The sequence below is a fragment of the Panthera uncia genome, chromosome E1 (assembly GCF_023721935.1).
Source record: "Panthera uncia isolate 11264 chromosome E1, Puncia_PCG_1.0, whole genome shotgun sequence".
Classification (NCBI taxonomy): Eukaryota; Metazoa; Chordata; class Mammalia; order Carnivora; family Felidae; genus Panthera; species Panthera uncia.
The window spans coordinates 49,123,019-49,150,002 of record NC_064814.1 but is presented as its reverse complement, the minus strand read 5'-3'; the positions used below and the strand labels follow the sequence as shown (position 1 = coordinate 49,150,002).

General features: G+C 47.9%; 1 protein-coding gene across 13 annotated transcripts in view; it reads right to left on the bottom strand.

Annotated features, from left to right (window-relative positions):
* Positions 1 to 26,984, bottom strand: part of SPECC1 (sperm antigen with calponin homology and coiled-coil domains 1) — a 282,425-nt gene that overhangs the window by 81,950 nt on the left and 173,491 nt on the right. For 12 of the 13 annotated variants that reach the window (XM_049638057.1, XM_049638062.1, XM_049638054.1 and 9 more), the window contains 4 exons: positions 22,095 to 23,677; positions 9,450 to 9,657; positions 5,803 to 5,876; positions 5,214 to 5,392 (listed from right to left, as the gene is read on the bottom strand). In XM_049638057.1, coding sequence (XP_049494014.1) covers positions 5,214 to 5,392; positions 5,803 to 5,876; positions 9,450 to 9,657; positions 22,095 to 23,677 — 2,044 coding nt within the window. Of the gene's footprint in view, positions 1 to 5,213; positions 5,393 to 5,802; positions 5,877 to 9,449; positions 9,658 to 11,311; positions 12,059 to 22,094; positions 23,678 to 26,984 lie in introns of those variants that run through there. The other variant, XM_049638063.1, reaches the window with a different exon arrangement.

Here is a 26,984-nt window from a genome sequence, read left to right as displayed (position 1 = left end):
GGAGGGGGAAAGGCTGGTAAAGGAGTTCCTTGAGGCAACATGCTCTCAGGCTACACACAGAGGAAGGAGTAGCTGACACCGACCCACGGGGAAACACGAGCAATCTAGAATACGACCAGCATGTTTTCATTCCTGTGCCTCTAACAGTTTTGGAAGTCAAAGGTCTTCAGTCAGAGAACATGCCAGAGACTTCAAAACACCACCACCAGCCTCCTCTCGCTAGACCTTCACCAACAGGCAGCCGTGCTGGGGAAGTAGAGACCGCCAGGAGGCACAAAATCAGGCCCCTCTGTAATTTACAGAGCGGTTCGGGCATCCCTCTACTGTCCTAGTAGAGGCCAAAAAAACAAAAAAAAAAAAAAAAAAAGGGATTTGGTTTTTTTTTTAGGCAAAAAACAAATAAATATATAGGGAAAGCTTACGTCCACACTTTTCAAAGCAACTCTGTAAAGACTGGGGTTTGGGGGGCAGGCACCTGGGTGGCTCAGTTGGTTCAGCATCCGACTTCAACTCAGTTCATGATCTCATGGCTCCTGAGTTCGAGCCCCACATCGGGCTCTGTGCTGACAGCTCGGAGCCTGCAGCCTGCTTCAGATTCTGTCTCCCTCTCCCTCTGCCCCTGCCCTTCTCGTGCTCTGTCTCTCTCTCTCTCTCAAAAATAAACAAACATTAAAAAAAAAAAAAAAAAAAAAGATGGGGGTTAGGGGATGCAGACATCGCTCTTTAGGACTCTAGGCTGTGTATCCAATGCCACAGATGCAAATTCCAGCCATGAAAACATGAGGAGTGGAAGGGTTGTGCTGGGATCCCAGAGGGCCAGTTTGCATATAGAGGGCCACAGGAAGTACCAGAGGCCCCTGACGGTCCCAGGTGCCCAGAACCCGCTTAGAAACCCCCGTGAGAACAGGTCACCCTTCTGGCGGGGCCAGGGAGGCTGTATTAAAGTCGCTGCAACAAGAGAACCGGAGAAGATCTCCGAGAATCTACACCTCGGACTTCCAGGCTCTGCCTTTCAGTGAGAGTCCCAGAACCACCACCCCGCCTCCCCGCCCCCCGGCGAGCGGCTGTGACACGTTACAGCTGTGGGAACACAGAGGGCGGCACAGGCACGTGACGGACATTAGGGCAGGATACACCGTGCACACAGAGTTAGAGCCAATTCCAGAGAGTCTGGCAGTGATAATATGCCACCACGCTGCCCGCTTCAGAGGGGACAACACAAGAGCCAGTGAGCGGCACAAGCTAGACACGTTCGGAATCTCAGCCATTCTGTTTAGAAATCGCTACGGTTCGTGAGGCACAGATGTTGAGTGTTTTTAATGATCTCTTTTTCAGATCTCACCATGGATGCTTACTGGGGTCATATGATAAACATACAGTGAAAACCGAGTAAGTCACCCTAAAAATAATGGTTTTTACTGTTTCAGAGTAAGAGAAAAAAAAACGTGTAGGTCTTTCCCTGTTACCGTTGGAGAAGCCTGGGTCCCTGACTGCTCAACAATGTCCCTTCATTAGAAAGGTTGCGTGTGGCCCATCAAGTCACTATGTGGGGCTGCGTGTGCGTTCTCTGTATCTGAAGGTCAGGCCCCAGGTCTTGACTTTTCCAGAAAAAGGTGTGATGTTTTAATTTCGATGAAAGTTTTAATTTTAACGTCTTGCTCTTAATGACTCAAAGCTGAAAGAAGCCAGAGTTGAACAAGTTATTATCCTTTCATCCATTAATTTACCAATGTTCGGCAGAACAGATCACTTCCAGGCCACTAAGAACTACCCTGGCTTGTACAGAGACGCCTGGGTGGCTCAGTCAGTTAAGCGTCCGGCTCTTGACTTCAGCTCAGGTCATGATCTCACGGTTCGTGGGTTCGAGTCCCACGTCGGGCTCTGCCCTGGCAGCACGGAGCCTGCTTGGGATTCTGTCTCTCCCTCTCTCTCTCTGCCCCTTCCCACTTGTGCTGTCTCTCACAAAATAAATAAATAAATAAAGTTAAGAGAAAAAAGAAGAACTACATTGGCGTGTTCAAATTTCTGTTAGAGAAAAGGGAGGTCCACAGCCCAGCTAAATTGTGGAGATGCCACTGTGTCTGGGAGGTTCATTGGGCAGAGGGCACTCACTGTTGGCATGTGAGTTCCTGACCCTCCCATCAGGGGAGGGCCAGCTGCCCAACTGGTCTCAGAGAACACAGGGGCCTTAAATCACGAGCCACTCTTATCTCCTGCTTGGAGGGACAGAGGAGCTCGGTCCGGGAAGGAAACCGTGCCAAGTTAGTGGCAAAGACAAGACTGGAGCCTCGTACCTACCTATCTTCACATCGGTTTACTCGGACTCCAAAATCAAAATGCCTTCGAAAACGTAACAGGACCAAAGACTGCTAATGAGCTAGTTTTCAGAATGATGGAAAATACTGGGTTAAATAATGTTCTGATTTAATAAAGGCTAACTTGTATTCACACCCAGGCACTTCCTTTGCTCACCTACCAGCGTCATTATATCCCTTCAAATGCCCATTAATGCAAAATGAGAATGTGATTCAGTTAATCCCATAGTAGGACAGAGGCGCTCTTCTGATGCTCTTACCTTCTCTCAGTTGTACTTGGAGGACCTCATCAGAGAATTTTCTGCAAGTTCGTTGGCTGTGCCTGAACCAAGAATGACTTTCGAGTTCTCGCTAGGTGACTGGCCAAGTCAAATTGGGTTTCAGTCAAGAACCCATTCAGCCAAGACGGAAACACTACGTTGCTTCAGGACCTTTGAGGGTGTGAGTCAGTTTCAAGTCTTGCTCGTGGGGGAGGTTCAGGAAGTGGCTGGGCCATTGGCGAGTACCTTTCAAAGAGTCGACTCTTTGGAAGGGCCCGTCAGCAGAATTGGATCAAGAAAGCAGCACCCGCCACTGTCTGAAGCCCTGCCCGACACGACGACGGCGAGACACACACTGATGCCTGCAGGGTTTCAGTAATCTGCCACGTTCTGGGATGGTGCCAGCTCTACACTTCTGAAATGTTTTGTGATAGGGGATTAAACTGCTAGATCTGGGTGGGAGGTTTGTAAATCACTAGAAAATCAAAAGAGATACGTACAGTGTCTATAAAAAAAAAAAAAAAGTGACCCGAAGTTTGAAGATGTAGGATATTGTATATGGATCCTAAAGAGTCAAGACGCATGCGAAGATTTCTTACAGTATCAGAGTTCAAGTTGTACAATCTGGCCTGTGTCTCAGAATCTATGTAAGAAATACAACAGCCCACATAATAACTTATTCAGGGCCACTATATAAACTCAGGACTCGTCTCTTATCCTTTACTTTTAAGATAATGTATGGATGAAGCAATGCAAGTTATGATCAGGTTCCTCTTCCAAAGACACACATTATGAAAGCAAGACAAAAGGACAAATAAACAGAAGCACAAAAGCAGACTAGGGGACCTCGTGGTCATGTCAACACTATCAAGTCTAGTCTTCCTATCCTTCCTCAATGTAAAATTCACACGCCCTGGCGGCCACAGGGTATAGGTGTGACTATAAAATAATCACCTTGATTTTCAAGCGTGAATCACAGAACAAGCTACAAATGTTGTACCTGAATCCTTCTCTACGGCCTGTTTTATGTAAAAGTCATCAACAAAGGAAGGAGGGAGACTAAAGCAAATTTGGGGAGAGAATCGAAACAGAGTTCTCATAAGAAATCTACTTTTTCCCATGTTATGAAATTCACGATAATACATCAGGACCAAAGGCTCAGAATCTAGCCAGGGAACAAACCCTTGAGATCCTGGAAAACATGTAAGAAAAGCAAACTGTACCAAGTAGTATTCAGGACCCACTAACTCTGATTTTAAAATGCTACATTTCATATTTCAAAGGCATCTCAAAATTCCAAATAACTTCCTAATATCCACGAATCCCAAAGTTAGGGACATTTACTCCTGACTGGGGGAGGGGGACACTGCATTAGTTAAAGCCTAAAGTACTGTTTTGTAATCTCGTTTGTAAACCATTTCATGGGGCGCCTGGGTGGCTCAGTCAGTTAAGTGTCCGACTTCAGCTCAGGTCACGATCTCGCGGTCCGTGAGTTTGAGCCCCGCGTCGGGCTCTGGGCTGATGGCTCAGAGCCTGGAGCCTGCTTCCGATTCTGTGTCTCCCTCTCTCTCTGCCCCTCCCCCATTCATGCTCTGTCTCTCTCTGTCTCAAAAATAAATAAAGGTTAAAAAAAAATTTTTTTTAAACCATTTCAATTTTAAATGATAATTAACTTTGAGCTCACTTTAGGAGTACCTTCCTCTGAAACATCCCGCTTAAGAAGAGCTTTCTGGGGGGGCACCTGGGTGGCTCAGTCGGTTGGGCGTCCGGCCTCGGCTCAGGTCATGATCTCAGAGTTCATGCGTTCGAGCCCCGCATTGGGCTCTGTGCCGACAGCTCGGAGCCTGGAGCCTGCTTCGGATTCTATCTCCCTCTCTCTCTGCCCCTCCCTGGCTCATGCGCCCACACGTTCTGTCTGTCTCCCTCTCTCTCTCTGCCCCTAACCCACTTGCATTCTGTCTCGGTCTCTCAATAATAAATACAAATTAAAAAAAATTTTTTTAAAAAAGAAGAGCTCTCTGGGGCGTTACACCATGTGATTTCCCTCCCTCGGAACGGAAAAGGAAAGTCACCTATCTGCCAGATGTTGAGTTTGCCATGCTCATCCTTTCTCTTAAAGAGGGTTATTTCAAGGGCTTTTGGAGGCAGGCCACAGGCATTGCCAAGGGAGAAGCATGTCACTGGGCCGTGAGGAATGAGTCCCTTATCTGGTGGCAATTCCCCCGGGGAGTGAGTCCAGCCTTTCCCACGCAAGGTGTTGCCACGGCTCGCTGAAGTGGGCACTGCCGGGCGCTAACCAGCGCTGGGATTTAAGGAGCATCCCAGACATCTTTCTAGTCTTTAAATGTAGGAGGACATGTGGCTAGAGCTTTCGTACGTATGCGAGCCAAGAGTCTTCTCACCGCCTTGGGCCAGAGAATGGGCAGCCAGGGGACCCCGGATGAACCGTTCCTAGGCTGTGTCGTGGTGGCGGCCGTGGGAGAGCGAGCTTAGGAAAGGAATAAAGATTTTGCGCAGAGAGACATCAAAGCGCCACGTCTCCAGACGGCGAAGGCTCATGCATGGCGATTAAGTGAGCAGCCAAGCACTGCGCGGGTGCCCGCCAGACTCACAAACGCGTGGCTCCGTCGTGACCAACCTGCCGTGGCCCTGCATGTCCCCCAGCTCCTTCTGCAGCCTCGCGTTCTTCTCCTCCTCCTCCAGCAACCTCCGCTTCACGGCGCGTAGCTCCTGCTGCGTCTCACACTTGATGTCGTTGGCCACCACCACCGCGGTCTGCAGGTCCGCCTGGAACCGCCTCCACTCCTCGGTCTCCTCCTGAAAACGCCAGGACCCACGCCCGCGTCACCGGCCGGCCAGGCCCCGGCACGTGGGCAGGGGCGCCAGGGTCCCCCCCGTGTCAGCCACCGAGGAAGACTGGCCAGGCGGCACCGAGCACCGCTCTCATGCTGCCTCACTACCGGGGAAGAGGCCCAGCACGGGTGGGAACTTACACCTTCGTGTGATCAGAGTGCTCCAGCCTGCAAATGAAAGCCTGCTTTAATTTTGTTCCCTGCCAACGCTAATCGGTGGTACCAGGGCCCGTGCCACGGGAAGGGACTCCGGGAACGCAGGCTAGGAGAGTCATCGGGATGCTTTTCAAAGGTTTCCAAACCTAAGGCGGGGACGCTCTCGGTAAAATGATGGAGAAGGCCCCTCCCCCGTCCCCGGCTGTAGCCCCACCTCACCTTTATCTGCTTAGTGAGTGTCTTCAGCTGCCTTTCCAGGTCTGACTTCTGTTCCTCCAGCTTCATCACATTGCCTGGAAAAGAACAAGTCAGAGAGTTGGAAAAGGCGCAAGGCTCTTGGGGGAAAATAAGCGAGGTGGCAAGGGAGCAGCTCCAGATTTAAAATCCGTCCATTCTGCTATAAATTGCATCCTTAGCACCCCGATAACCGGCAGCCAGACACAGGAGGATCTTCGGACATAGAAAACGGGATGGTTTGGGAAATAAGCGGTGTTTCGTTAGGTTATACCATCGGACGACAGGTGGTAAACCCATGCAGCGCTCTGGGAAGACGTAAACTGCCATTCACGTTTATTACACTCCCTCTCGGCCTCCCTGACAGTCGCACACTATCGTCCTGAATGTCCTCTAAAGCTGTCAGACCGATGGCTTTTGTGTAACAGAGGATGTGACTGGTTATTACTCCGGTGACTTTTAGGTCAGCTGCCAGGGTCGTGGTTCTTAATCGTACTTAAGCCTCCGAATCGCCTGGGAAGCCTCTCCAGAGCACACAGGTTCAAAGCCCCAGGCTCTGACCCATAGAAAGGGAATGCCCGGGGGGAGACAGGATCTGGGGTGGGTGTATTTTAACAGCTCAAAAGTGACCTGACCGCTCTCCCTAATTAAGAACATCCTCAGTCCTTTCCTCTCTCTGTTTCCGATTCTTCCACATGGCTACTGGACTCATTTCAATTTAAGTCTGATTGTGTCCAATTAAAATTCTTCAACGGTTCTTCGTGATTCATTCCAGGGCAGTAGATGTCTATTAAGGATATGAGTCAGAATTACCAGAGAGGCTTCAAAAAGAATAAACACATGGTCAGGGCCCACATGGGACAATCTAATGCAGCACTGGGGGCCTCAGAATCTGTGGTTGGGGGTCAATTCTACAGAATAAGAAAACGCTCCTTAACTTTGTTTCTATTTTTTGTCCATTTCTCTCAAGGAACTTATAGAGGGGAGTGACTGGTCTTGGGCTGGATTTGTGTGTCCCTGGGTCTCCCAGTGAAGAGACATCTTAGTAATACCTTAATATGCTGGAAGGAGGTTAAAAAGCTTCTCAAGGCGAGCCTGGGTGGCTCAATCAGTTAAGCGTCTAACTTCAGCTCAGGTCATGATCTCACAGTTCGTGAGTTTGAGCCCTGCATCAGGCTCTGTTGACAGCTCAGAGCCTGGAGCCTGCTTCGGATTCTGTGTCTCCCTCTTTCTCTGCCCTTCCTCCACTCATGTGCCTGCTCTCTCTCTCTCTCTCTCTCTCTCTCTCTCAAAAATAGGTAAACATTAAAAAAAATTTTTTTTAAAAAGCTTCTCAAAAGACACACAGTCTGTGTTATTTTCAATCTTGGATATGTTGTGATCCAACCCCAGGGAGTGGCCTGACATCTGCTCAGAACATTAATTATATGCTGGCTTTCTTGGTGGGTCTGTGCTGACTTTTAAGGATTTGGGGACCACACAACCAAACTCTCAAGGGCAATGTAACACAAAAACAAAACAAAACCAAACTTCTCTTCTTTGACTTTATGCTTGTCAAGCATGGTGCTGTGTTTGGAAATATACACGGACGGGGGTAGAAGGGTTTGGTCATATTCTCAAGCATGACTACTGAGAATGGTCTGAATGCTGTGGACACTGAATGCTAACATTCTGTAGCTGTCCTGCATGGCACATCCAATGAAGGATGGAACTCGGGTGCTAACCAATCAATCACAGTGTAGACTATACAGTCAATCCTCATTTGTGGCAGTTATATAAAATTGTCATGCATGCAGAATTAGTGAATACTAAATTATTGGTCCTATGGGGAATACGGAGTTAGGTTCTTGTGAGCCTCTGGTCACGACATTGTTAGCAAAGGAGACATTACTTGTGTTACACAGGTTTGTTTGCCAATGTCCTCAAAAAAAAAAAAAAAAAAAGCCCATCCCAACAATGCTGGAAACCTGCTTATCCACGGAATCCTTTTCCTGTATAACACTCAGCAGGCATTTTAAAAATTCTTCTGGGGCGCCTGGGTGATTCAGGCGGTTCAGCGTCTGACTCTTGATTTCAGCTCAGGTCATGATCTCACGGTTTGTGGGTTCAAACCCCACATCGGGCTCTGTGCCGACAGTGTGGAACCTGCTGGGGATTCTCCCTCTCTCTTTGCCCCTCCTCCTCTCATGCTCCCCAGTCCTCAAAATAAATAAACTTAAAAAAAGATTCTTCTGCGCCTCCTAAACCTGCCTCACCTGCAAAGTTTTTACCTTTCTCATGGTGTGTGGCCTTTTGAGCCTAGAGAGCCAACCAGCACCAGCTGAGAAGGGTTTAACACTTTCCTGGCCCTGAGAAACATGACTGTAAATTTATTTGGTTTGTGGTTTCATAACAATGCAGCCCACTACAGTTTCTTTCAACCAGACATTCATCTCACAAATCTGCAAATCTAGCCGCTTTTCCATCTTTTCTACGGCTTCATCGTGGACCCCAGATTTTTCTTCAGCATCTTTACTATATGAGACAACCAGTCTCATATACGGGTTGGTGACTTTCTCGTGTTCCAAAAGCAAAACACACTAGGGGGCGCCTGGGTGGCTCAGTGGGTTCAGCATCCAACTTCAGCTCAGGTCATGATCTTGCGGTCTGTGGGTTTGAGCCCCGCGTCGGGCTCTGGGCTGACAGCTCAGAGCCTGGAGCTTCCTTCAGATTCTGTATCTCCCTCTCTCCCTGTCCCTCTCCCACTCACACTCTGTCTTTCTCTCTCTCTCAAAAATAAACAAACATAAAAAAATTTAAAAAAAACAAACAAACCACTAGATGGGATCATTTTGATAAAGCTCATTTGGACAAGGCAGGCAATGTTTAACTAACCCCTTTTAAAGTCTTTCCCTAGTCAAAGCAAACAATGAGTCCAAAAAGAAGCCATATATTGGAGCCTCTTCAGTAACAAAGTGACCAACATCTGTAAGTTACTTGATATCCTACCTTCAATGGGACACACGCTAGAATTGTTTTCTCCCCGAGCCCAAGAGCACACACTGCTCAAACCCATCTGACCATCTGTCACCCATCTTCCTATCCATCAGGCCCAAAAGACAAAGCTCTGTCAAGGCCGGACGAGTGCGGTCAGCGGTGTGGCTCACGCACAGCACACCTGACACTCCAAAATGCATTTGCTCCTTTTCACCGTCACCTCACGCTGCTGGCTCGATGTTCAATGATTGTTTCTTTGATGCCACCCGTTTTCCAGTTAAAGGCGTTAAGTATCCTGCCTTTCTCCTCCTAGGAGACCGTAGACTATGCGCAAGGAAGACTTTTCTTTTTTCTTTTTAATGTTAATTTTTATTTTTGAGACAGAGAGAGACAGAGCGTGAACGGGGGAGGGTCAGAGAGAGTGGGAGACACGGAATCTGAAGCAGGCTCCAGGCTCCGAGCGGTCAGCACAGAGCCCGACGTGGGGCTCGAACCCATGGACCGTGAGATCGTGACCTGAGCCGAAGTCGGACGCTTAACTGACTGAGCCACCCAGGCGCCCCTAGGAAGACTTTTCAAAAAATAATTCTTGCAGGCCCTCCCCAGCACCCTGCTGGCTCCTGGCCTACCTGTGACCAGGGCGTGATTTCACTCACTTTCTAGCTCACTGATGAGCTGGTTGTTATGTAACTTGACAGCCCGATGCTGTTCCACCTGATCTTCCAGTTCAAATATGGTTTCCTTCATGTCTTTAATCTCCGCATCGCTCTCTGACGCTTTCTCCTGCAGCTTGAGGCTGGTTCTGCTCAGCTGTTCTGCCTGACGATCACATATCTCCTTCAAGTAAGAATAATCCTTTTCCACCTAGAACGAAAGGAAGGTTTCCCGGTCAGCATAACAGGAAAATGTTCCTCGCACATGAGTCCCAGGCTCATCCACGCACAGCAAGGGAAGCTCTGTGCACGCGGGGTACCTGACACCTGTATTCTTAGCCTCAGAAACAGCCAAGGCTATAAATATAGAGAAACGTGACGTGTGCAAAAGGCCAAATGGTGGATGCTGTGTCCCTTCCTACAGGCATAAGGAAAGCTGCAGGTACCCTAGGGCCCTTCTGTCCTGCAGCTGGGTGCAACAGCGCTCCCCCGGGAGGCCCTGGTATTGCACCGCAAGAGCTGGCCTCCTCACATCTGCTGTGGCACAGCGCCCTCTGCTGGTGAGCCGGGAACAAAGCCCCCAGGACCGGACTGATTCCGCCCCCCACCCCTGATCCCCGCCACCCTCCCACCCCCCGCAAACTCCAAATCCCTTCAGCCGTAAAGTACTTGCGGTCATGGTGTTTCTTTAGAGAAATACGACATTAATGTGATGGAGAACACCAGCGGAAGGCACAGAACACAAACACGTACGTGCACCAGACACAGAAAAGAGGCACGGGACAGGCATTCATCTCACCTTTTCAGTTCTTAATCATTAAACATTTCGAATGCGCAGAAAAGCCCCCAACGTGACGAGATAGCCATGCGCCCAAATGGACTTAACGATGGTTAAGTTTTGCCATGTCTGCTAAATATTTTGACTTTAACAAGATTTAGTGAAGCCCCAACCTTCTCTCCCACCCCAGAGAGTAATTTGCATTAACCTAAAATTGGCGTGCACTTGTTCCGAAATGGTTTTCACTTTTACTATATATGAATGTGCCCATAATACATACATAGTACTATGTACATAGTTCTGCTTTAGAATTTGTATACAAGTCATAGACTTGTTACGCTTTCGTAAAACTTGTTTTTAATCATGCTTTTGACATGTATCCACACTGATATCTACAATGCTGTCATTACTTTAAATGTTTCACAGTATTTGGTCTATAGTCTATCTATAGTCTGTCTATAGTCCTTTAAATAATGTTGCAAAATAGCTATTCACTTACCAATTAATATAAGCTTGGTACCTAATGGATTTCTTCCTAGATTTGGAGGCATCTCCATTTACGGTAACATTTTTTTTTTTTTTACCATTGCATTTAATGGGTAAAACCTTCTGGCTGTAGGGGTGCCTGGGTGGCTCAGCCGGTTAAGTGTCCGACTCTTGATTTTGGCTCAGGTCATGATCTCACAGTTTGTGAGTTTGAGTCCCGCTCTGGGTTCTGTGCTGACAGCGCTGAGCCTGTTGGGATTCTCTCCCTCCCTCTCTCTCTGCCCCTCCCCAGCTCATGCTCTCTCTCTCAAAATAAATCAATAAACATAAAAAAAAAAAAACCTTCTGGGTGTAAGTTCTAGGCAGGCAGAGACCCTGTCTGCTTTCTTCACCATCATATCCCTGGCACCTGCACAGCATCAAACACACAGGAGGCACCTAGTGAAAACCTGATGAATGAATACACAGACACTGGACAGCAATATTGCACCTGTTTTTCAATTGGGACATTGCGATAAGGAATAAAGAAAGAAAGGAGGGAGGGAGGGAGGGAGGGAGGGAGAGAGAGAGGGAATACAGAGGGAACCAGTACACTGCCTACCTCAAAGGTGAGCTCTGTTCTGTGAAACCTGTGTTTCAATTATAAAGGCATGTGGCTGGATACTGCAATAGAAAATACATCATTGTAGCTGCTGTGGTACATCGAGATTGCTGGCCTGGAGCCAGACTACCGGAGCTGAAATCCCTATTCTGCCCAAGTCAGTCCAGGGTTCTTCTTCTTCTTTCTTTTTTTTTTTAAATATATATATATTGTTTAATGTTTATTTTTGAGAGAGACAGAGTGTGAGCAGGGAATGCACAGGGAGGGAGGGAGACAGAATCCGAAACAGGCTCCAGGGTCTGTGCTGAAAAGAGCCTGACACGGGGCTCGAACTTACAAACCTCGAGATCACGACCCGAGCTGAAGTCGGACGCTTAAACGACTGAGCCACCCAGGTGCCCCCAGCCCTGGGTTCTGTAATCTCCCTGCCTCCGTTTCCTCATCTGAACAATTAAATGAAATACTGCACTTAAAGAGTTTATCGCCCTGCCTGACACATGGGAAGCACTCAGTAAAAGTTACTGTATCTCTCATAACTGCCTCATGCCTCCGTGTGTGCGACGTTAGATGATAATATGACACAGGTCCAGGAAGTCCACAACACACAAAACAGACCAAGTCTTATATCCACCGATAGCTCCAGAATAAACACAAGACTTTAGGTAGAAGAGGGGCACGGCGTTTTAGATACGAGAAGGTTGAGCTTCGACAGCATTTGAAAAGCAGCAGAGGAAGGAAGCTCACACTATGAGCCCTGCATCCTAAGACCGTGGCTTTCCGCACAGCGGGCTGGGCTCCGTGTCCAGGAACTCTCAGGCTGAGGGCCGCTCACCTGGTGTCTAGAAACGTGCCTGTTACTTGCGTGGGACCTACTGTGCGTCAGGAGTGAAACTGAAGGATGCACCCTGAGGAGGGTCTCCACACGTGGCCGAGGCTGCTGGCCTCCCGCAGGCCCCGACCCGCCTTTACTTCCTACACGTTGGCCCCTCGTGATCACAAGCACCGGATGGCAGGCGAGGCGGTGGGGAGGGGGCCGCTGGGGCCAGTAAACCTGCAAGCCAGGATGCCGTTTCAGATCACACACCTCATTCCTCCTTCTTGACTGGGGAGTCGTTCTCTCAAGTTTAGCAATGTATTCCGGAAAGCTCTTTCATTAAGACAAGCAACAACGACAAAGCCCTCAAGTCGCTTCGCAACGTCTTCCTGCAGGGGCTTGCTAAGTAGTAACAGGCAGGTGTTATTATGTTCATTTTACAGATTCACAGATGGAGAGAGGGCGAAGCCAAGCTAATTAAAAAGAACAACACAATTTATCAGGTACCTAGGGCCAACACCTGGTACTTCCATGACCTTAGAGTTCTAGGCTGCCCTCCTGCCGGCCGGTCCTTTAGAGCCCAGCTTCTCCAGTTCAATAACTGCTCTATCCGACAACCAGCAACGTGATTTTTACTGTCTCCCCTTCTTTTTTTTTTTTTTTTTAATGTTTACTCATTTGAGAGAGAGACAGAGAGCATGGCAAGAGGAAGGGAGGGAGAGAATCCCAAGCAGGCTCCCCACTGTCAGCACAGAGCCCGATGTGGGGCCTGAACTCACGAACTGTGAGATCATGACCTGAGCCGAAGTCAAGAGGTGGATGCTGAACCGACTGAGCCACCCAGGCGCCCCTCCAAGGTCTCGAGAAATCACCTCATGCATTCCACAGATGACCTCTCATCTTCAAAAATCAGCTTTCTCCAGAAATGGGCGTGAAGAATTGTATTACAAACAGATTCCAATGAGTTTCCCATGGAGGGAGTGGGAGCCACAGTCCTTCCTGGAGAGGGCTGTTGAGAGCCAGTGCTTCAAGCTCTGACAACCGCCAGAGGGCAGATGGCAGCAAGGACCTCTTGGGATTCACAACCAAGGCGCAGCTTCCCACCCTTCCGGGACCCAGGATGCAGGGTCGGGCAGGGCGGCTCTGAGACAGACGGGCGAGAACCTGCTGTCCCCACCCCACCACCTCCCCGGGTTACCTCCTACTCCCCTCAAGATCCAAGTTCTAAATCAAACAAAAGGATGTGTTCTGATGACTCAGGTTTTCATTGTGAACTTTTCTATTGTGTTCTAATCAAATAAAAATTCTCCTAATTCATTGAGACTTGAAAGCTTGTTCTTTTCAAACCAAGAAAGCTCTGGCCTTAAGACTACAGTGTGTTTGAGTCCTCTGGTCTGCCTCAAATGTTTTTCTAACCCTTCTTTTTATGGTCACGGAACCAGAAAGCAGTACAAATCAGTGATGAGGAGTAAAGACCCAATATTGAATCCTGGCCTTCGTCAATTCATCAGTAAGCTAGTAACATTAGCCATTCTCTGTCTTGGTTTTTTCAAGTGCAAAACATTAGATAATGACAGTATTTCTAGCATAAAAACATGATTAAATGAGATGAAATGATCTAAAGCCTCCAGGAGCACCTAGCACATATAGAGCACTAAACTATTAACTGTTATTTTTAAAATACGATAATAAATTTTGTTTTTTTAACATTTACATTTTAAAAATTTTTTAACGTCTATTTTTGACAGGGTGCATGCGCGCGCACACGTGCAAGCAGGGGAGGGGCAGAGTGAGAGGGGGACAGAGGATCTCAAGTGGGCTCCAGGCCTGATGTGGGGCTTGAACTCAGGAATCGCAAGATAATGACCTGAGCCGAAACTGGACACTTAGCCAATTGACTGAGCCACCCAGGTGCCCCTAAATTTTGCTTTTATGTGTTTAAAAAAAGTTTTTTTAACATTTATTTTTGAGAGAGAGCCAGAGTGCGAGCAGGGGAGAGGCAGAAAGAGAGGGAGACACAGACTCGGAAGCAGGCTCCAGGCTCTGAGCTGTCAGCACAGAGCCCAACGTGGGGCTCGAACTCAAGGACTATGAGATCACGACCTGAGCCAAGGTCGGACGTTTAACCGAATGAGCCACCCAGGCACCCCCCTCCCTCTAAATTTTGTTTTTTAACATACTGGTACGATTATCACAGCCTCTCTCCTATATTCCATTACAAGTTTCTCTAACATTCATTCATTTATTCAGGAAGACTATAACTGGATACCTAATATATGGAACAAGTCACAATGTTAAAACTACACAGCTGATCCCCAAAAAACGTGGGGGTTAGTGGGCACCGACCTCCCCTACACGGTTGAAAACTTTATTGCTTTACTAAACTATAACTTTTGACTCCACCAAAACTTAACTCCTAATAACCTACTATGAAGCCTTGCTGATCACATAAATGTCGACGAACACATATTTTGCATGTTATACGTATTACAGGCCGTATTCTTGCGGTAAAGGAAGTTAGAGACAATGTTATTTAGAAAATCATCAGGAAGAGAAAATACATTTACAGTACTGCACTTGCTGAAAAAAACCTCCACATGTAAAGTGGACCCGCGCTGTTCAAGGGTCAGCTGTGTATGGTATGAAAGTAAATAAACTTGGGAGTGACTGCTTGAGTAACTTCACCATGAGTAAGAGTGTGTTATTTTTGTTGTGTTTGTTTTTACATCTAACTTTGTTCCTCCAAAACTCCGTTCGCTTACTTCTTGGCCCTGTTTCGAATATATACTGCTGATGGAGAGCCATGTTTCATTCACGCTGGCCAAAACTTGAACTTTTCTTCTCTTTATTTTTTTGCAATGCTATTCTGCCAAGGGAGAGCAGAGCATGGTCATTTAGTTTAAGCTTTTGTTATGGAAAAAGGAAAATGGCTAGGAAACGCTCAAAGAAATGGGTAAGCATCTGTATTTCACTCTGGGAACTTTCTAGATTTTCAGATGAGCGCTCAGGGAGGTGCTCCCTGAGTGTTCAAAATGCCGGGGCTTCGCAGACAAGCCCTAAGGTCAAGTTGAGGGAAAAAAAGTGCTCAGGCCTAATCTCAGGAAAGGTGTTAACACGTCTACAGAGAAAAATGGGCCCCTCGGAAGGGAAGTGGGGGGGCGGGGGGCGGTCAGCCCAGGAAATCCAGAAAGGGAGAGACCACACTGGGTCCAGGGGAGTGTCCCCTCCACCTTTACTCAAACATCACGTGTCTCTTTGCCAAACCCTCAGGTTCAGCCCCCAAACTCCTTCACAAGGTTTTGAGAACGGAGCCCTACAGGGGTGGGGGTGGGGGTGGGGCCGGGGAGTGGAGGGAGCCAGCAGTCACATGGCAACGCGGGACTGCCATCCCGTCCTGGGCCACCTGACTGTCAGGTCTGACCTAATAAAGGCCGCAAGGGCGTTCTGCTTTGCAGGGGGCCCTTCCTCAGCTTCATCTCCCGGTGCACAGCAGGCTTCAAGCTCTGGGCCACAAGGCTGGGGCCCGAGGCGCGGTCCCTGAGCAATGGCCCCCCTCGAAGGCTTCCCGGTGCAGAGCCTACAGGCCTTCCCCAAGCTGCCTGGACAAGTGTCTCCTCTCGACTTGAAAACAGGCTCTGTTACACAGGTTTCTCACTGCCTTCTTCCCAGCACGAAGTCACAGGACCGCTTTACCCAGAGAACTGATACACTGGCGTCCACCAAAGGCACCGGAGAGCACGAGACCACTGAAACGTCCACGTTTTCAGCCTCAACAACTCAACCTTAACCGACTCTCCCACAAGTACCCAGTTCACGATGCACGCAGGAGACGTGATCCCTAAGCTCCCCCTTGGACTCTACCAAACAGATTCGCCAACACTTCTGACCTCCTCCGAGATGCCAGGGAAGGGCAAGGGGCTTTCACACAGGTGATCCTAGCTGATCTACCATGGGGACAGTGACCCCACAGAGCTGAGGGCCCCTCTGAAAAAGCGACACCACCGATGAGACCTAACGCTTAAGGCAGGGTGAGGCAAGTCAAGGATGGGGAATGGGGAGGGGGGCAGAGACAGGGGCCAGAGCACCTTCGGTGGAGAGAGCCTCCCAAACAACAAAACTCCTGATGCAGACAAAGACTGGGCCAGGCAGGGCCCGTACAGGGGAGCTGGGGGTGCAAAAGAAGGTGGCTGCTGGGTGTCCATCAGGGGCTGCATTGGGTGCAAATGGCCGAAGGCTTTACCCTGAATTCGGGAGATCACTGCGAGCACTTCACGGAGAACGGACGGGAATGGGGGAAAGCGAACCTCCTCTCTGGGGGCTGCGGCAAACAGTGCTCTCTCCCTTACCCAAAAGTCATCTCCATTTCTTTCTAAGAATCCCAATTTGGTTTAAGAATCGGGCTGTGATCTTGTGATATCAAGGGAAGTGGGCTGGGGGAGGGTGCGTGTGGCCCAGTTGTGACCAGACACAAAGGTAAAAGTTGCTGAGGGCCCCCCGGCCGCCCCCCGCCAAGCCGGGGAAAACTGTTCTCCCGATAGGACTGAGGTATCGGGGAGCTGCCGAGGCTCCTGCCTGTCAGGACTGTGGGGATCACATGCTGAGGATCCTGTGCCCTCTTGGCAGGAAGGCCGTGGAATCACAGAGCCCTGACGTCACACAGTCCCTGGACCACAGCTACCAACTTCCTGCCTCCTGACTTCTGATTACAGGAGGAAAGTGAGCCGCTGGCTTCAGCCGCTGGCACTAAGGGTTTCTGATTCTTAGGATCCAAAGCATGGCCTGGGCATCCTCACGGACCACCTGCTATTTAAGCAGGCTCCAAGGTCACCTCAGTCCTTCAAAGAGTCCTATTCTGCTGTCATGGCTACAGAATCATCTACTTGGTGCATCTTTCTCTCAAATTCTGGTTTTGCCATTTGCGGCCAGTGGCTCCCCTAATCAGCGTGGCCTGGTGACCAATACTGGTCACACAATGATTACTGCACCTCTGAGTTTTCTCCGACCACTCACAGCAAGTGTTTCTTTTCTTTTTTTTTTTAATTTTTTTAATGTCAATTTACTTTTGGGAGAGACAGACAGAGTGTGAGTGGGGGAGGGGCTGAGAGAGAGAGAGAGGGAGACACAAAATCTGAAGCAGGCTCCAGGCTCTGAGCTGTCACCACAGAGCCCTATGCAGGGCTCGAACTCGAGCTGTGAGATCATGACCTCAGCCAAAGTCGGATGCTCAACTGAGCCACCCAGGCGCCCCAGCATGTATTTCTTTATAATCTCCTTTCTCCTCTGGAAGAGACACCCGAGTTGCTGCTTTAGAAAGAACTAAATTTCTAAGGATACCACCTATAAGCTTTCAACCTCAGGGGTGGGGCGGGTGGGGGGGGGGGACAACAACAATACTTTTAAAACTTCTAGGTTTCAAGGCTTATAGACACTGTAACTTGAAATCAAGATCTCAACCAACTGCAAATGTGATCGTTAGAAAACCATAAACCTGGATTGCAGTATAGTCTGAAAAACCAATAATCCCATTTAATGACATGCTGCTTGCTGGCTGGGGCAGGCATTCCTCTCTCTCTCTCTTCCTCTCTCCCGAAAGGAAGAGCGAGAGAGAGGGGGAGAGCGAATGAGTGTGGCTTATAGGAGGCTGAGGCATCTGTGGAAATGACAGCCATCCTCAAAGTCGTACGAAGGCATGTTTTATAACCATACGGTAATCTGCCAGCAAAATGTATATATAGGATATCAGAGAAGCTGACAAGAATGGAGATACTAGCAAACAGCTGAAGACAAAGAAATGAGAGGAACAGAGAGCCTCTGAAATAATCCCAATGATTGTAAATGTCCTACCAATTTTCCATTTACTGTAGGAAGAACAGATCCACCTCGCACCAAAAAAAAAAAAAAAAAAAAGTACATTTGAAGGCTTTTCAGAGGCTCTTCTAATAGTATCTGAGTCATTTATGTAACTTATGGAAACTGGAAATTTATACAGATTTACTCAATCAGATCATAGGGTGGTTTGGTATTGCTTTTCCTCTTTAGTAAACAGGCAATTTTGTTCTTTTCTCATAACAGTCGCCTTCTGCCATGAATTTGAATGGATGAATGCAGAGCTCAAGCGCAGAAGTTGTTCATCACCAAGAAAACTGCTTGGTGGTTAACAGGACACTCACTCAGACATCAGCTCAAGGAGGTGAAATGTGAAAGGTCTAGCAAATGTCCTGCAAAGTGACTGAGAACTAAAGAATTAGAATTTGTGCCAGGAATGCAAAGATGACTTAACACTGGACTGCCTTAGAAAATCTGTTATTCTAATTCACCTTGTTAACAAGTTAAAAGAGAAAAACCACCATGATTATATAAAAACTACTCTAAGATCAGATCTGAGAGATGTTTAAGACCCATAACAGATGTAGAAAAATTCAATCCCTATCCTTTTAAAAAAACCAAACAAATCAGTTCCTAGCAAAATACTCGTCTAACTCAATAAAAGGTACACAGCACGTGCCTACGACAGACATCCTTGATAACAAAATGTTGAAGACACTCCCTTTAAATCAGGAACGAGGCCAAGATCCCCCCCCGCACCCCGCCTCCACACCAACCACACTTCTGTTCTACACCATACGATGAAGAGGGGCTGCCCAAGGTCACAGAATTAATCGCAATTAACCAAGTCAGGAGGACCCACGCTTTCCACTTACCAATCCATCGCTTCACATCATTCTATGTTTGTACTAAAAGTGCTCCTGTGTCCTTCGGTCAGCCTAGAAAGTCCGGGTTTTACACCTTTTCGAAGGTAACAGAAAAGCACAGGTAACGAGCCCACTGTGATTATAGGTCAATGCCCTTGTGCACTAAGACAGCACGAAATCACAGACCTGGGATCTCAAGTATAAAAGCAACTCCAGGTGACCTGGTGCTTCACACAGTCTTACCTCGAAATACCAGCTACAGTCTCTTCCATTCTACCGACGAATTTTTGATGATTCGAATCAGCGTGTAATACAAAGGGAATACAGGAATAATATAATTAACAGCTGACTTAAAATGTATATGCTGTACCTTGCACTCCACAGAAAATGCAAACCTTTTTTCTTTTTCTCCAAATTAGACTTGGTTTGTCCCAGAAAAATTCTGAATTTTACTGCCCTCGTGTAGATAAAGCTGTAAGGAAGGGCAAACTCATACCTTTAAATGCTGTCATTATCAACCAAGAAATGACCGACGTCACCGAACACAGAATTGTACTCAAAAAACTAAGAAGAAACCAAGGAAATACAGACAAGCAGGATAAAAGGATTAATAAAGATAAAAGCAGAAACAAATTCATGAAATAAGTTAACGTAGAAGTGAAGCTACTGTTTTGAGATACCAAATTATTTCTTGGTGACCCATGTATTTGGTGTAATGTCAATTGAAATGCCGAAGAGACAGGTGAAGGACTGAGGGGGCACTTCAAGAAGGTCATCTGGAAGGTGGCGCATTTTGCAACAGAGTGATGGAGAGGAACTGATTCCAGACACTAGAAGTTAACGTAAAGCTACAATCACCAACTTAAACTTCAAATGGGCACCTGGCGAGTACCTTCTAATGGAATCACTTCCATACTTTCAAATTTTATTGAAATTTTATTTAGCATTTTAGCTATAAATGTAGAACACTGACAATGATTTAAAAAGAAGAAAAAACTAACACTACCTACCACTCGGATTATCAAACAACCAAGCCAGAACCAAGTTGCAACAAACTAATCTTTAAAAAAAATTTTTTTAATGTGTATTTATTTTTGAGAGAGAGAGCATAAGCAGGGGAGGGTCAGAGAGAGAGGGAGACACAGAATCCAAAGCGGCTCCAGGCTCTGAGCTGTCAGCACAGAGCCCGACGCGGGGCTCGAACCCACGAACCGTGAGAGCATGACCTGAGCCACAGGTGAATGCTTAACCAACTTAACCAACCCAGGCACCAGGCAGTAGACTAATCTAAAGGCAGATGAAGCAGTGGAGAAAAATCACCCTGTGAGCTCATGGTACAACTTTTTTCTTTTCTTTTCTTTTCTTTTTTGTGTGTGTGTTTATTTATTTTGAGGGAGAGAGAGAGAGCTTATAGGGGTGAAGGAGCAAAAAGAGTGGGAGAGAGAATCCCAAGCAGACTCTGCCTTCTCGACTGTGAGATCAGGTCTTGAGCTGAAATCAAGAGTCGGACGCTTAACTGACTGAGCCACCCAGGCGCCTAACAGCTTGTTTCTTAAAACAGTGACGACCCTAAGGTGGGAAGTGATTTCAACCTCTCTCTCTCACCACCAGACCCCTAACATCACAGATCCAGAGCTTGCAGGAAACAGAAACTAGGAAGCCACCTGTCTATGCCTTTCCAGCACTGCTCTGTGAGCAGGCAGGATATTATAGAATTACCAGCAACTTTATCATGTAACAAAGTTGCAGACTGACGAAAGGATTATTTTTAAAAATGAAACAGGGATCATTTGTTCGATTGTGGGCTGGGTAAGATCTTCCCCAGTGAAGAAGGGGAGGAAAAAAGAGGCAACGAAGACCAGATCTGAATGACCCAGCAACTGGATACCAAGCATTGGCAAGGGTTCAGGGAAACAGGCACTCCCGTGGATCAGCTGGTGGGAACACTTCTGGGGGGAAAACTGGCTGAATGTATCGAGTGTCCTTAAAATGGTCACATTCGGGGCGCCTGGGTGGCTCAGTCGGTTAAGCGTCCGTCGTCGGCTCAGGTCACGATCTCGTGGTCCGTGAGTTTGAGCCCCGCCTCGGGCTCTGTGCTGACAGCTCAGAGCCTGGAACCTGCTTCCGATTCTGTGTCTCCCTCTCTCTCTGACCCTCCCCCGTTCATGCTCTGTCTCTGTCTCAAAAATAAATAAACATTAAAAAAAATAACAGAGGGAAAAAAAGGTCACATTCTGACACATCAAGTCAGTGTTTAGGAATTTTTCCTAAGGAAATAACCAGACAGATATAAAAAAAAAAAAAATGTATTTACAATATCAAAAGACCAGAAGAGAACATAACATGCTCAATGAACAGGTGACCGGTACAGAACGTATGAGATATTTATATACTAGAATACGGCCTGGCCTTAATATCATGTTTCAAAGAATAATGAGAAGAATATACTCACAAAATATTAAATTACATGGGGCACGTGGGTGGCTCAATCAGTTAAGTGTCCAATTCTTGATTTCGGCTCAGGTCATGATCTCATGGTTTGTGAGTTCGAGCCCTGCACTGGGCTCTGTGCTGACAGCATGGAGCCTACTTGGGATTCTGTCTCCCTCTCTCTCTGCCCCTCCTCTGCTTGCTCTCTATCCCCCTCAAAAAAATAAATAAAAATAAACCTAAAAATTTTAAACTAAAAGAGTATGTAAAGGATGAGTCTATAAAAAAATTTTTTTTTTAATTTGTGGGACACACACACACACACACACACACACACATCTGAAAGAAAACCCCAAAACAGTGGTTATATTATTACTGGGGAGGGAAATTAGGGATGATTTTAATCTCCTGTTACTAGCAGCCCAGAGCATGTTAACTGATAAACCTGGATAACCGTCTCTCATTCTGAGCCAGTAAGATTCAGCTTACTTGCCACCTCTTTCAGGAAGCCCTCCAGCACTACTTTCCTTTCTCCCACATCATTCTAGGTGTTCCTCCTTGGAACTGAACTCTGAGCTGTCCTCTAGGATACTCTTTATCCCTGCATCGCACTCACTGATCTGATTCACCATCTCCCTGCTGCACTTTGAACCTATAGTCAGAAGTGGGGGTGTCTCATTTTTGCGTCCCCAGTCTGTCCGGAATGGAACACATCTTCAAGCTAGAAAGCTGGATTCATGAATGAAACCGGCTGAGCCAAGGAGTCTCTATGCTCTGTGAATCTCAAGGTCGAGGGGAACAACGCTAAGAAGGATGAGCAAATACCGGGAAAGGACTGTGTCCTTACCTTGGCCAGCAGGCTTGAAACATGTTTAATTTCACCATGGGCCTTTAGCAATTCTTGCCTGAGCTCGGTGCAAGAGAGCTCCAGCTGATCCTTCTCAGCTCGAGCGACTCTCAACATCTCTTGAACTTCACGCGCCTCTGCCGTCTGCCCCACGGGACTGGTGTCCGTCGCTTTCTGCTGCTCACTCTCCAAATGCGCCTTCAAAGACCCATTTTCAATCTGCAGCCCTTCCAAGGTCGCCTTGCACTCCTCCAGAGTTTTGGCCATCACACCGTTATTACACCGCTCCCGTTCCAGAACCCCGGTCAGCTTTTCGTTTTCTTCCTTGAGGTGTTTAATCGCTTCCAAAGCTCCTTGGTTCTCCTCCTCCACCTTGCGGAGGCTACAGGTCAGCTGCTGCTGGATGTTAAGCAGCTTCTCCCTTTCAAAGCGGCCCTGGTCAAGAATTTCTGCGCACTTCTGCTCCAGCTCCAGGATTTTGCCTTCTTGAACGGCGGCGGGCTCCTCGCTCTTTGCGCGCTCTTGCAGGAGGTTTATCAGCTTCTCGTTCTCCTGACTTAGCTGCGCGGCCCTCTCCCGGTGCTGGTGGAAAGAACTCTCCAGGATCGTCTTCTCGTCCAGCAGTTTCTCGTTTTCGGCCGTCAGCTCCTGAACCATCTGCTGCTGGTCCGACAACTCCTGCAGAGTAGCCTGCAGCTCCTCGGCCGTGCTGTGCTGGTTTTCCTCCATCTTCTGTATCTTCTCCGCGAGGGAGGCCAGGGACAGCTCGCTCACGTTGTTGGGGGAGCTGCCTGTCGTGGAGCACTTAGAGCTCTTAAAGGGGTTGCTGCTGGAGGACAGGGGCCTGGAGGGCGTGTCGGCCGTGATGTGCTCGAAATCCGAGGCATCTGGGGACAAAGAAGCTTTGGTGACGTCGCTGCTTGAAGAGCCTGATGTCCTTAACGCGTTCTCGTGTATGGGGTGCCGATAGGCATCGAGCTCGCCCGACAGCTGATTTCCGGGTGGGCTTCCGAAGCTGGACTCCTGAGTTACGGACGTTGGGCAGCTGCTCTCCCCCGTGTGACTAGCACCCCCCTCCGAATTTGGGGAATGCTCCAGATGAGTCAGTTTCTCCCTTAAGGCCCGGTTTTCCTCCTCCAGATCTGCAAGCTCCTTCTGAAAATTCTTGTTCTTCTCCTCAAGAGCTCTTAGCAAGGGTTCCGAGTCGCCTGGGGAGACGGGCGTTCCATCTGCATTTGCGTCGGAAGGCTCGGTTCCTTCAGTGCTCGGAGTCCTTTTCTCCTTACATTTCTTCAGCTCGCTTCGAAGCCTGTTAATTTCGCTGTCTTTCGCTTTGGCTTCTGCCAGGAGTTCCCGAACCTGGGACTCGAGCACGGCCTTTTCCCCGCCTTCATTCTCTGGCTTGGGTCTTGCGGAGGTGGTCCGCAGGTGCTTCGTAGGGGTGGGTGTGCTGGAACACGTGGGGCTGGACACCGACTTCCTGGGGTTGGAGGGACCGCGTGGCACGGTTCTCTCCCTGGAGACGGTTACCGAAAGTTCTCGAGGAGCTGGGATGCCTGTCCGTTTGGCTGTTGTCACAGCCCCTAAGGACAGAAGAAGTAGAAACCAATGAAACAACGCAAGCACTTTTATAAATGAAACCCAAGTGACTTCAACTCATGTCGGACACGGAACGGGATGGCTGCTGCCCTTCATTCATTTCCGCCCCACCCACCCACCCGCGCCTCTAGAAACCTACCTGGAGCTGACTGGGGTTTCTGTACCTCCTCCCACAGCCCCTAGACTTTGGGGGGAAACTGACTCCAAGCCTGAACTCCTCCACTTAATCTCATCCCAGCCACAGTTGCTGGTTCAAGGCCTGGACGCACCCCTCAACTGAGGTCGACAGGACACCAGGAGGGGGTCTTCTGGGTGAGTTTCTAAAACATTACTGCACATGAGGAAGGGAGCACAGAAGTCTGGGAATGGCTGCAACCTGTTGTCATCATGAGAGGAAGGTGAGAACAGAGTAGAAAGAAGGAAAGCAAATTCTTAGTAGCTCGGTGGAATTGCTCAATCAGCCCTGGAGCTTAGCCTGTAGCTAAGCTGGCCTTCCAGTTACACAAGCCAATAAATGCCCTTCACACAAGTCATCTTGAATTGGGTTTTCTGTAACCTGCAGCCTAATGCATCTAAACTGTAACCCCGGCAACTAAACAACAGCCTTTTGACAAAATGCAAGGTCACAGTGCATTTCTTGATAAACGTTTTTTCCTTGATATTTTTAAATCTTTATTTTTTAGAGAGTGCGATCTTTATTTTTGAGAGAGTGCGCGAGCAGGGGAGGAACAGAGGGAGAGGGAGATACAGAAGCCGAAGCAGGCTCTGGGATCCGAGCTGTCAGCACAGAGCCCGATGCGGGGCTCGAACTTACAAATTGTGAGATCGTGACCTGAGCCGAAGTCAGACACTTAACCGACTGGGCCACCCAGGCGCCCCATGACAGAGACAGAGAGAGAATCTCAAGCGGGCTCCACACTCAGCGTGGAGCCTGACGCGGGGCTCGAACTCACAAACCGCAAGTTCATGACCTGGGCCTAACTGGGATGCTTAACCAACTGAGCCACCCCGGGGCACTGCCCCTTGATAAACATTTTATTTAAAAAGTTCATCAACATCTTGTGAATGAGTACAAATTTGCTTACGAAATCACAAGACACGAATAACACCAAGGGAAGACTAACCTAGTCCAATGACCTACTGCTTTTAACACAAGTGGAAACAGTGTGCTTATTTGTATTCAGAGAAATAAGAACAAATGGGATAAGGACGCATTACATGTAGCTATGGTACGGTTTTAAATGCTAAAGGGATTTACATAATATGGAAATGATACAAAATTTAGAGTATTTATAACGGGAAATGTAAGGGAAGGAACTATTTTCTGTTTTCATCTATACTACATTGTAGACCATGTTAAAAAAAAATTCTAGGAGTGCGAACCCAGACATTGATTTCCTATATGGCTCTACAAATGAGACCCACCTCAGAGGTTAAAGGGTAAGCGAAAATTCTGGACCTATTTTCCAAACCCAAAGACCGTTTGATGAATCAAGGCTGACTGCGGTAACTTCCCCAACTCTGTGCCTCGGGTTGAAGGTCCCCAGTGACAAAGGACCCTAGAAGGTGTCACCAATCCCTAGGCCTCCACAAGGTAGGAAGCAGTGGAGGGTATGCCCCCCGCCCCCCAGAATGGCAGCAGCTCCAATCGACCAAGACAGAAGCAGAACCCGATGTGGCACGGTTCTGAGCTCTGAGCCCAGTGCCAAGGGCCGCTTCTAAGGAAGACCTGAAGGTATGAACATGCTGAAATTGGGGGTGATGATGTGAAGGCCAATGGCATTCGGTGCTGTGTCTAACAGTTAAGTGCTTTTTAAAACCTTGACACAATAAAGCTTAAGTTGTCATACTAATATACAGAAAAACTAGATGGTCTTTCTTAAGTTTATTTATTTATGTATTTGGAGAGAGAGAGAGACAGAGAGAGAGAGAGAATGAACGCAAGCAGGGGAGGGGCAGAGAGAGAGGGAGAGAGAGAATCCCAAGCAGGCTCTGTGCTGACAGTAGGGGAGGGGGGGGTGTGGGGCCTGAACTCATAAACCATGAGATCATGACCTGGGCCAAAATGAAGAGTCCGATGTTTAATGAACTGAGCTACCCAGGTGCCCCCAAACTATGGGTTTGTTTGTTTTTTAATTAACTTTTTCAAATTAGAAGTTACTGGAAAGCTGAGAGTACTACAATACACAGTTTAATGCCTTCAGGCATCTTCCTTGCATCATACTTAATGAAGAAAATACTCAACGAAGCCAAGATTTATTTAATTGTTCTCGTAAAATGAAGACTGAAATCACCAAGCAATAAACCGTGTTAGTAACGCTGGTTCTCTAGAATGAAGTAATCCTGGAAAGGGCCCTGATGAAAACGGAAGATAACCCAAGTTCAAGGCAGATGGGAGAGCCCAGCTCTTGTTATCACACAGCCACTGGCCATTCCCGACACGGCCACTGAAATGAAGGCTCCTTTTCAACCATCCGTCCGTCGGGTTTGAGGATGGGCAGGACTCAAACAGAGCAGCAGATCAACTCTGTCATCCTTTCCGGCTGAAGTGAGCTCCTCCCTTCTGCCAAATCTTAGCTTGCCCTCCGCATAGGTGTTACTACTCGCACCTTACCTAGACTACTAGGAATTTTTTTACATCAGTGTACGTTTGTGAAATATACCCACTTGTGTATTATGAGATACACAATCCAGTTGTGTTTGTTACGACATCTGTTTTCGTTTTTGTTTCTGTTGTTTCCATTCTGACACTTGATCAGCACCGCACTCTACATCCGGGAACCCTGACATAGAGCATACCACTGGATACATACACCACGGCAAGGGAGACCGCAGAGGCAGTGAGAAGCCCGGGGTTGACAGAATAAGGACGGCCTAGCCGTCACTCTTGACTTCTCTGGTCTTTTCCCCATCCTCCCATCAGACCGCCACTTATTCCTACTGAGGCTGGCTGTCTAACGGCATGAAGTTAAATTAAAAGCAAGCCCCACCTCATAATTGGGAAGACTAATATGATTTTCTAAAAAACATGCTTGCTGGGCCCCTGGGTGGCTCAGTCGTTAGCCATCTGACTTTGGCTCAGGTCATGATCTCACGGTTTGCGAGTTCGAGTACCATATCTGGTGAGCTTGAGCCTCGCTTCGGGTAAGCCCCACTTCTCTCTCTCTCTCTGCCTCCCGTGGGATTCTCTCTCTCCCCCCCCAACCCTCACTCACTTGCACCCCCTCTCTCAAAAAGAAAAAATGTTTGGATCCGCCTGGATGGCTCAGTCAGTTAAATGTCCAACTCTTG